The following is an 11,959-nucleotide window of genomic DNA, read 5'->3' on the forward strand; positions in this document are numbered from 1 at the left end:
TTAAGTAGCAATACTTTTACTTAAGTACAATAGTACTCTTTCCACCACTGAAAATATTACACTCAGTCTATACACATCCTGTCTAGGTGAGATACAGGAACACTGTGGGTAAGTAAGTTTCAACTTACTGTGCTCAGCAAACCTTAACACTCTTAAAAATAAAGGCGCTTCATGATGCCATAGAATACATTTTTTTTGTCTAAATGGTTCCCTAAAGAACTTTTAACATATGAAGAACCTTTCTATTTCACAAAAAGTTCTTTGTGGTGAAAGTATGTTCTTCAGATTACAAAAACGTAAGAAAGAGATGGTTCTATAAACATCACAGCCCCCTCCCTCCTGCCTCCTCCTTCCTTGTCATGCATATAATCAATGTAGCAGGCTGTCTAACTGACGGTCAGTCCTCCAAATGATTAGAGACTCAAGAACCTAAAGCACACAAGAACCTAAAGCAGGAATAATGAAAGTAAATTTGTATTTATTTTTTCGTGCATTGACTGGCTTGTCACTAATTGGGTATGTAATTCCTTTTTTTTTAATTTGCTTGTGGTTTTTTTATTCTTAAAATATACTATTACAACTGGAGTAGAATCATCTTGCATTCCTTTTTAAACAATTCAGATTTCCTGTTTTTATAAGATAACTTTTAAAAAGTTTATGATTTGGGCAACTCAGTCCAAAGGTCCAGCTAACACATGCATGCAAGGTTTGTAATGCGGCAACATGTTTTAACCTGCCCTGCCATTTTGTTAGAGAAACTTAAAGTAATAGAAAGGAAGTGCAGTAAAATGCTTTCAAAAAAGCACTGAGTAAATTAATCTTTAATCAATGTCATGATGATTTCACATGAATTAATTGTTTAGTTCTTGTAGATTTTGTTTTATGAAACTGCATAAATTTGTTATCTATATATTAGTCAAAGATGAAAAGGGGTTTGAAAAAGCAAAAAATTATGTTCATACATGTTTACAGAAGACATCCACTAAAATGTAATTTAGTGTAACTGTAGTTCATATAACAAAAAATCTTGACGGGCATATTTAAAATCCAGGAATTGCATTAAAAGACTGCATTAAAGGATCAAAGTGCACCTTATCATTCAGGTTTTACTCATTTGTCCGAAAGAAGCTTTTAACAATTTAAATATAATGCATATTTTATGATCACCTTTTCTTTTATATGTTTTAATAATCAGAGTTTAGAATAAATATGTTGTTTCATTTAAATACACATACATAAATATATATTATGCTGAATGACATGGGACATTACTTAATCTATTTTGATATATTTTCAAATAAGTTCTCAAATAAATGTAATGTTAAATTTAAAGGAGACACTTAACTTGCATTAAATATGCTTTCTATGTAGCCTATATATAGTCAAATTTGTAAATGTAATTTGATGCAGACACAAAAATGGGATGTCTTAGACCCATATATTCTCTATATTTTATTTTTGAAGAAGCAGTTTTGAGGTCATTGTGTTTTTCTAGCAGGCACAATGATATTACGCACCTGAAAATAATATTACAGCACCCATGGTACAGCAGCAAAGTACCTTGATTATTACACCGGAGTGAGAGTATAGGTCCTAGCCATATAGGCCTAGGAAATCACAACTTTTTATTTTTAGTACACAATGTAACAGAAGAATCGGAAGTTTTAAATAGGAAAAATATGGAAACTCATTGGTCATATTTGAGTGAGATGCTAATGGTCTAATCAAATTCAATGATCTATGTTAAGCTAAGCTAAAAGCACTACCACTTGTCGCATCAGCTGAATTTATTCGAAAACGGTAAAACTCAACTGTTTAACTAGGGTAGTTGGAAAATGAGTCTTTTTTTTTTTTTGTTAGTGGAGTGTTCCTTTAATTTCAAAACATCATGGCTTTTGAATGGATGATTATCAAACTTTTGTTCAGTCATTTTTGTGCAGCTCAGTTGAAAGATAATCTCTGCCAATATTTATATTAAAATATCAATAAAAACTCAATTAGAACATTTGTAGATGTATGACATATAAAGTCAAACTGGGTTGTTTTAAATGAAGCTGGTAATGCTGTTTTTGGAACTTGTGTAACTATCCTCTGTTGAGATTATCCTCTGTAAGCGGCTTAATGTCTTCTTATATTTGCAATTGATTTAATCAAAAGCTGTAGCTGCAAGTTATTTGTGGTTAGGGTTGCCACCTTCAATACAGAAAAATAAGCTATAACTTATAGCTGATGTTGTGTTTAACTGTGTGGTACACTTGCGTTAACTCCGCTGCTGTAACCTAGAGAAGAGTAGGATGAGAAATTGCTAATGAACTTAAGTAATTGTATAAGGTGGCATGAACACAGATTTTGCATAAAATATTTGTCACTGTTTGCAGAAAGTAACACTATCCAAACACTGAAACCACATAATAAATAAGCAATCTTCAAACATTTCTAAATTCTGTTAAAACACAATTTTTAAATTATTATTGGTAAGTTAATCTATTTTATATAGTCTATTGTTAATTCTACAGAAGCCTATTAAATAAGCAATCATTTAAATTAGTTAAGTTGTTTATTTGCTTCACATAGGCACTATATTTTTTATTATTAACTATATCCCTCTTATCTCTTTTTAAAATAATACTTTGTCTGACTTTACACCTTAACCGTAAAAAAAAAAAATCAGTAACACTTTAAAATAAGGTTCATTAGTTAACTACATTAATTAACATTAACTAATAATGAACTGCACGTATACAGCAATTTTTCATGTTTTTCATGTTAATTTTTAATAATTCTTTATTAAAATCTTGTTAATATTAGTTAATGCACTGTGAAATAACATGAACAAACAATGAACAGCTTTATTTCTATTAACTAACATTAACAAAGATTAATACTGTAACAAATGTATTACTTACTCATTGTTAGTTCTTGTTAGTTAATACATTAATGTTTAATAAATGAACCTTACTGTAAACTGTTACCAACAAATCATACCATAATATGATTCATTAATATTTTTAAGATTATTTCTTACCAAATAGGCAACCTATGAACTCTAATGTAATCAATCAGAAAATGATTGAGGTGATAAAAAAAAAAAATCTGTCGCACAGCTGACAAGCCAGCATGTGCAACAGAGAACACTCGCCAACGGTTTTTTGGTCCTAGTTCCTTTAGTGGTTTTGCTGGTTAACAGAAACTGTTCATCACCAATAGCACTGTTCATGTTCACACGCTTGTTTTCATCCACTTTTCTATTAAACAAATGTAGGGTAAAAGTGTTTCCTAAACACTGTGTCACGTACGGCGTTGTAGGAACAAGGCGAGAGAACCAAATGCATTAAATTTTGGTTTGACTGTATATTGAATTTTACATTGCTATTTTGCATTTAATTATTCGGTTTCTGTACCTGGACACTTACAAACTTGAAAAAACTTAAACACTGTGTAAATAGCACAAACAAATAAACAGAACGAACACACAAATTAAACACTTTCAGACAGGGCCCACTGGTACAACCTGCACTGGGGCCCCGCTAACCCCTGCTATGGTCAGCTTTTCCGCGTCTTGTGTTTGAATGGTTTAAAGTCTTTTGAATGGTTAAATTGTCACGGTAGGGTTAGATGAAACGCAAAGAGAGGATGGATCCAAGTGCAGGTAAGGGATTTATTTAAACGGAAGGGTAATTACAAAATAAACAGTCATGAGAGACAAACAAAAACCAAAAGAGGGAACCGGATGAAACGGGGAACTCAGAAGAACAAGAAGGTAGAGGAAGTCTCGGGGAACGAGAGCATGAGACACAAAGGGTAAGGACTCCATGATGACAACAGAGAAAGACAGCTCTATATAGGGAAACTAATGACAGAGTATTGTCAACACCTGTGCGATTCTAATTGGAGTGCAATTACTGTGAAGACACAACCAGACTAGCGGAATTAAAGTGCCTATGGTGAAGTGCCTAAGGGGAAGTGAGCTCACTAGGGAACACCCAGGAAAACAAAGACTGGCAGCGTGACATAAATTGGCAAGTGGCAAGGCTTAATAACACGTGAAAATTATACGCTTTCATAACGACATGCTGAAGCGTTCTGTCAACTGTCTTTTTAGACTGACCTCAGCCAGACGGTTGAGATAGCCGGGGGCCCCCCCTCGGCCGTGTACCCCTATAATCACCACCACCTTTCACCCCACTAGAGACGGCCCTGGTTACAATTATTTGTTATTTATATATATGTTATATATATGTTCACAAAACACTGTTAAATTAAACCGAAAAGCAAGCAGGTGTACATGATTGGGAGTAGCAGACAATAGGCTTGTTTGAGATGCGCCTTGCCTCGCCTGAAATGTAGGCGAGAGTAGGTGGCTGCAGTAAGAGGAGGGGTCAAAAAAGACCTTTGAAGTCGGACACTTCCTGAATCTAGCTGTTTTGTCGCACAGAAAATACCAATGTTTTGTCATCATGTGCAGATCACGTCCATAGTATATTTTTCCATACTATGCAAGTCAAAGCTGTTTTGTAGCAAACTCTCTTTAGAATTTCTTCCCTTGTTTTAAACCAGACCCTGACACTTTTCAGATGAAACCACACAAAGATGAGGCATAATGGCTAAACAGTCCAGATGTGTATGTGTGCACGTATATTTTTAATAGATTGATTTATTAATTCACATAAACATACAATAGAATAAAGTGAAAATTACAACAAGGAAGAATTCTAATTAAAATAAAAATAAAATAAATGCATGTACTAATTCTACTTCACTAGGCTGTTTTGTTTTTGTTTAGTTTGCATGTAAATATAAATAAATAAATGGGTAATCTTATTCTTAGCATAAAGCGAAAATGTATCAGTTGACATTCTCAGCCAATGAGCATGAAGCGGTGTCAACAGTTAGTAATTTCCCATCATGCTTTTGATCAGCGCAGTCGGTGGAGAGTAACCGCGCTCAACTGTTCAATCCGACACAGCCGCCTCGCTGTCGCGAGAGTTACGTGGCGGACATAACTCGGACACTTTTCTATCCGTCATGCATCTCGCGGCGATCGGTCCTGCGCAGATTTTACTAGTCTCAAACGAGCAAAATCTGCACAGAACCTATCACCGGTGATCAGCGCGAGATGCATGCCGGTTAGAAAACTGTCTGAGTTACGTCCGCCTTGCTCTGATGTCATGCTGACATATGTCAAAAAATTTGCAGTCGGACGCAGTTTGCTCTCCACCTACTGGGCTGATCAAAAGCACGATTAGAAATTACTTGCTGACGACACCGCTTAATGCTCAATGGTTTAAACAACTGTGATGTAATGTTCTCTTTTAAAATATTTGATTTTAAAACTGTAATATGTGTATGTTAGGTGTGTATATTCCCAAACTATCTGACCGTGCGATCTCTTTGGTTTATGTCATTTAATTTGTATAAATAAATAAAAACACATATGTCTGTATTAAACAAAAAATATTGATAAACACGTCTTTTGTATGTAATATTGTTTGTTTTATTTATTTTCATATAAAAGCAACAGAACTTGAATTACATCCAGTTTATTAGCAACACTCTGCACGAGCGTGAATTCCGCGATTAGGGGTGCACCGATCAAGATCTCGTCAGTAAAGCCGGTTCTCTAATCAACGGTAAATTCCATCAGGTGTGTGATTTCACATAGAGCAGCTGTTACTACACTGAGCCGTTGTTAACTGAGAAGCTGCGCAAATCCAAATTCATTATCAGTGTTTATTTGCGCAGCTTCTCAGTTAACAACGGCTCTGTGATAGCCATCTTTGATCTCACAGGTGTCAGATCCACTACGAGAAGAGGGATCTGTCCGGCTTGCCTGAGTTTTGTTCACTCCTCCTCTCACTGCAACCGCCTATTCTCCAATACATTTCAGGGCGAGGCAAGGCGCATCTCAAACAAGCCTAATCTTGTGCCGCTGGGCCTGATTAGAGGCTTGTTTGAGATTCGCCTTGCCTCGGCTTAAATGTATAGGAGAGTAGGCGGTTGCAGTGAGAGGAGGAGTGAACAAAGCGCAGGCAAGCCGGACAGATCTCTCTTCTCGTATGAGAGATTTGTTAGCTCACTGTGCTGCCTCCCTTATGATGTTAATTTAATGGTTCCTTGTGATGAGTCATAATGGGCAAATTCCAAACGTATTTTTTGCACCTTTGAAGGGCATTTTGGGAAGGGAACGCCATTTGTAGGGACATTCCAAATGAAAGTGAACAACTGAATCCCTTCACAAAGGGCATTTCCAGAAGTTCATTAGCAAAGGCAACATGCAATGATCACTCACGGAAGCGATTTCCGCTTGTGATCATATGATCTTCGGTTAGGAGATCTTTCAATGCGTTTTAAAGCAAAGTTGGATTTTATTTCTATTTCACATAAAAACATAATAGGATAATTAAATGTGTCTTCATATTTTAAAGTAAAACAAAATATTTTAATCAGTGAGAAATTATTTAAGTGTAGTAGTAGAAGTATTACACCCCGCATCTAGGGAACGAAAGGGGCATAATTGGATTCCCAACAAAGATCACTCCAGTCAGGGACCAAACAATCACACCATTCACAGGAACCAGAAACAAGAACCAGTTTGATTTATTAAAGGTTATGAGTCACTCTTTGGGGTGATCACAGGCCATCATAAACAAAGAGCAGACTAAAAAAGACAAAGCCAGCTTACCTAACTTACTAACCAAAAAAACCCCAAACAAATTCACAAAAGAATATGGGCAGAACACCTACGCTCTGTTTGACTTGATGAGAAGCTTTATTCACAACAGCAGGTGTTAAACATTAGTATTGCTGCTGGCTGGAGAAGAAATCCAGGAGCTCCGAACCCGTTCGCACCAACGATGAGCTATGAGTTATATTTTTTTTCTCAAAATGGAGCATATATCCTAAAGTATAGAGTTATTCCTTTAATGTTTTTCTATGTTGTTCTAATGTTGTTCTTTTTTTTTTTTTTTTTTTACTGCAAGACATGTATTTTGCTTGTGTAATTATTTTCTAAAATTATGAAATTGAATACAATTATGTAGACTTGTGTTTAAACTGAGATGTGTTATGGACATTATGAATTAATTGAGCTTACTTTTAAAATAAAATATGTAGACTGGGGGGCGTAAATATAGATGTTTGTAAAGAATCCTCCTACTAATGCTAAAATAACAAATCGAAGCAGTGGCACTTTTACCTCCACATAGTTTAAATATATATTCCTGCAGGGATTTCAGTCTAAAAAATTATTACACATTATTTAGCATATACAAATGTTGTCCAATCATAATAGTTGCATCAATGCAATAATTCACCACATTTATTACTGTTGCATCTTTTATGTAAATGGAGGAGACAGACTCGGTAGTATGTTGCAACAGACGCACAATACATTTTAATCCATGACTTCACTGCTGGTGGAGCCCCATCTCGTTCTTTTCACAGATGTGTGTTATGCCACTGCTACCATCTATAGACATTATTAAATTACTTTAATAAACTTTTGAAGTTGGTCTTGTAGACAGGTAAGGACAAACTGATATGGTCAGTTTTACATTATTATTTACATCCTGTTATTCTCTTTCTTCACAGACTCGTTTATCTGGGCATAACTTTCCACTGGATCAAGTGAGTGTAACCAAACACATCCATTAAAACACACAGTGTGAAAGTCAATCAAAAGAATATTCAGTTAAATTAACAAAGGTTTACTAACATGCTCTTAATGTATGCCATGTAATGGAAGGTAACATTTAATTTTATGAGAGCAGTAACAGGAATACTGAAAAATAACAATTACAATATTGCGTTACTCCCTAAAAAAACTTTTTATGGAAACTAATGCGTTACTTTCGCATTACTTTTTAAATATGAGCAGGGCTTAATTGTTTTTAATATAAGTTCTATTTATAGTTAAACATTAAATGTAAAAGCCCTTTCACACCAAAAAGTGTAATGAATCAGCCTCAGGCTGAAGGAAAAGTAAATTCACATCTGTACAGTACAACACAGGAAAAGAAGGTTCAACACTCTTCAGCAATAAAAAAACAACAATGAAGCACAATTGTTAGTTTATCTAATTTATTTAAGGTAAACAGGATTAGATTGCATCTTTTTAAGCAGAACTGATATTTAAAATCTGTCCCAAACACAGCTACTTCATTACAAGAGCATCCTATTGATCAAGGAACCATATTTTTTTTAAATAATAATAATTAAAAAAATAATATTATAATGTTGTGTTATCTATAATACTATAGACAACAGCCAGTTTTACACATTGAAAGATTTATTTGTGATAAAATAATTATTTTATAATTGTATTCGAGTCTTACACACATGCCATAGTTAATCTGAGTCGTGCATTAATTTGAGTGCTGACAGCTATTATGGGAGTGTCTTGATAGAGCGCAGGAGATGCAGAACGATAACTTGATCTTGACCCTTAAGAAACTTTCATTAATGCTGACACATAACAAATCTCCCTCAAAGATAAAATTACATGAATTGCTAATAACAACATCAAAATAAGTAGAGCCTGTACAAATACTAGAAATCGTGAATATAAATAATTGTATAATAGTAATAATACTAATAATTTTTTGGACTAATAAATAATAATAAAAAATAAAAAAATAATAATAATCATAAATAAAATAAATGAAAACTGTTCACATTTCATTATAACATTTCTATTTCGTCTGGTGTCTTTTTTAATTATATAATTTTTTTACATTGCTGTCTTGCCACCAGCAAATCTCTGTATTGCTGATTGTGGTTTCCAGGATCGATCAGGGATCGATACGTCTGCCCTTTACGAGGAACACAAGAATGTGCAGTAATATTTAGACAACTTAATCCAGATATTTTAATAAAATCCACAAATTTGTTTAAAGAACCAAATTAGCTCGAGATCAGTAACCCAAGTAAGCGAGGTATGAAGAAAGGGCCACCTAGGGCCAGTGTTTAGCTCCAACTTGCCTCAACACACCTTCCTGGAAGTTTCTAGTGTGACTAACAAGACCTTGATTAGCTGGTTCAGGTGTGTTTAGTTATAGGGTTGGTGTCCTGGGGGTTTCATAAAAGACACTAAGTGGGGATTAAAGTATGAAACCTGACTTGAAATAACCTAACAAATAATCAGGACTAAAGCGATTGGATAAACGACAATTTAAGTTTATGTAACCTCACTAATTCGATCCAGGTTCAATGAGTAAGGAAAATTTGATGTGCACACTTATTCTTAAGCAGCCCTTAATGTTGGTTACACCATGGCAAACATCAAATATTTGTACTGTTTAAAGGGCGCATAACACACACAATTTCACCCAATCTCATGAGCTCCTGGAGGTGTGCCATGGGTGAAGCTAAAGAGTGACGAGTTTGTTGCCAAATGCTATCAAAACAGTCATTTGAGTTGTGTTTACTCAGTGCATAACTGACACGTCGCATGTATATTTTTCATCTGTAAATATAGAAATTCATGCAAATATATCCATTTTGCTGTCAGGAGTGGATGATGCTCGCATGCGTGCTACACAGACGGAGCAGAATAGAACAATAGAGCAATAATTCTGAATAAAATATACATTCTGCTAAAATATTTGTTGTTGGACATTAAATGTAACACATGTAGAATTTTAATCATACATACTGTATAAGAAGTGTGGGTGAAAGTTACCTTTAAATGTAATGTATTACAATATTGCATTTCTCCTTAAAAAATGTACTAATTACGTTACTTAGTTACTTTTTGTGGAAAGTAATGTTACATTATTTTTGTATTATTTTCACATTACTTTTTAAATATGAGCAGGACTTGATTGTTTTTTAAATAAGAAGTTCTATTTGTAAAAGTGTAATGGATAAACCTCAGGCTGAAGGAAAAGTAAATTCATGTCTGTAAAGTAGAACACAGGAAAAGACGTTTCAAAACTCTTTCAGTAATAAAAAAACAATGAAGCACAATTGTAAGTTGATCTGAAGTCACTGTTTTAATTCATTTAAATGAATACAAAATCCTTTTCTTGCAAGTGAGATGAATTAATGCACATTCACATTTAGTCTAGATGTAACATGTTCACACAGCACACACAATGCCTCTGTACTCCCAATTTCACCCAATATGGGGACAGGAGACTTGTCAGTCAAGAAATGGGAAAACAAAGTTTTTAAAAGAGTTTTCTTCAAGTTATTTTCTTGTATATTAAAAAGTAATGGGTTACTTTACTAGTTACTTGAAAAAAGTCATCTGATTAAGTGACTTGCATTACTTGGAATGCGTTACCCCCAACACTATATATACTGTAAGTGTATTTTTGTGATATCAGTAACTGTAAAGCAAATGTAATCTGGCTAATACAGCCCTATGTTTATTACACAGGCTTTTATACAAACCACCCAATGTGCTTGAGTAAGTACATAAATACCTTATGTATGCAAATAGGTTTTCAAATATCAGTTTTCAGTGCATTTGGATTTGCGTTACCTGCAATTGTGTGTGATTTTTCCAGCTCAGAAGGCAACTTTCTTCCCATGGCACCATGGTCAGCCCCAATTGTACGGGAAGGATCTTTTGATCCCAAACTGATTGATGAGATTTATAAGAAAAAAAACATCACAATAGCAACTACAGTCTTTGCTCTTGGAAAGTGAGTTGCTTTTTTTCAGCTATCTTTATTTTCTATGTATAGGCTAGTATATTTAAGCCATACTTCAACCACAATGTAACAGTTGTGTCACAGTTGTGTACCGGAAAAATGTAATTGCCATTTAATATATAAAGTTTTCTAGCATTCTTCCTCTCTGTTTTTTGTAGGTACACACAGTTTCTTAAAGATTTCCTGGAGTCCGCAGAGCAAAATTACTTTGTTGGATTTCGTGTGCATTATTACGTGTTCACTGATCTTCCGGAACAGGTTCCTACAGTGAAACTGGGTGGAGACCACCATCTGACAGTGTTGAAAGTGGCTACTTCTAACAGATGGCAGGAGATCAGTTTGCGCAGGATGGAAAGGATGGAGAAACTGATTGAGAATCGATTATTGAATGAAGCCGACTATGTTTTCAGCCTTGATGTGGATTCAAAGTTCTACGGGCGATGGGGGGTAGAGTCTTTGGGTAGTCTTGTAGGTGCCATACATCCATGGTATTATAAAACACATAATGAATGGTTCCCATATGAGCGCAGGCCAGAGTCTCAAGCGTACATTCCTTATTCTGAGGGTGATTATTATTATGGAGGAGCTGTGATTGGTGGCTTAGTGAAAGATGTATATCAGCTTGCTAAAACCTGCCGGGAGCAGCTGGACATTGATGCAGCTAACTCCATTGAGGCGGCATGGCAGGAGGAGTCTCATTTGAACAAGTACTTCCTGTATAACAAACCCAGTAAACTGCTTTCACCTGAGTATCTATGGGATGACAGAAAATCTAAAACACCAGAGATAAAAATCATCCGTTTCTCTCAAGTTTATAAAAACTACCACGAAATTCGTCCAAACCCATAGCAGCTGTTAAAGGGATGGTTCATCAGAAAATCTAAAATACCCCATGATTTACTCACCTTCTAACCATCCTACAGTTCTTTCAGATGAATACAATTGGAGATATGTCCTGGCTCTTCCGAGATTTGTAATGGCAGTGAATGCTTGTTGAGATTTTGAAGTCCAATAAAGTGCATCCTTCCATCATAGAAAGTACTCCACATGGCTCCAGGGGGTAAATGCCACAAAAGAATGGTATTCCAGCATATGATGTAGGACATATCCATAGAATAAGTCTTACGTATGCAAGTCTTACGAGAACCCAGTTTTGTTTACGGAAAAGGACCATTTTCTTTACACATCCTTGTTTTGTACCTCTAATTCTATCACAGTCAACAGCTGGTATGCTCTTGATAGCCACCAGAGTTCACTGTTCTGAACTATTGTTTATTTGCATTAGATTCCAACTCCCATCA

The 11,959-nt window shown here is 35.1% G+C and overlaps 1 protein-coding gene across 1 annotated transcript; it reads left to right on the plus strand.

Moving 5' to 3' along the window:
• The first annotated feature begins 367 nt into the window (after nt 1–367).
• LOC127957515 (globoside alpha-1,3-N-acetylgalactosaminyltransferase 1-like) lies at nt 368–11,696 on the plus strand. Its single transcript, XM_052556087.1, has 5 exons — nt 368–516; nt 7,591–7,626; nt 10,382–10,411; nt 10,512–10,649; nt 10,817–11,696. The coding sequence occupies exons 1-5, from the start codon at nt 461–463 to the stop codon at nt 11,505–11,507; spliced, it is 951 nt and encodes a 316-aa protein (XP_052412047.1). The 5' UTR covers nt 368–460; the 3' UTR covers nt 11,508–11,696.
• Nucleotides 11,697–11,959: the final 263 nt, after the last annotated feature.

Source organism: Carassius gibelio, chromosome B5, assembly GCF_023724105.1.
Source record: "Carassius gibelio isolate Cgi1373 ecotype wild population from Czech Republic chromosome B5, carGib1.2-hapl.c, whole genome shotgun sequence".
Taxonomy (NCBI): Eukaryota; Metazoa; Chordata; class Actinopteri; order Cypriniformes; family Cyprinidae; genus Carassius; species Carassius gibelio.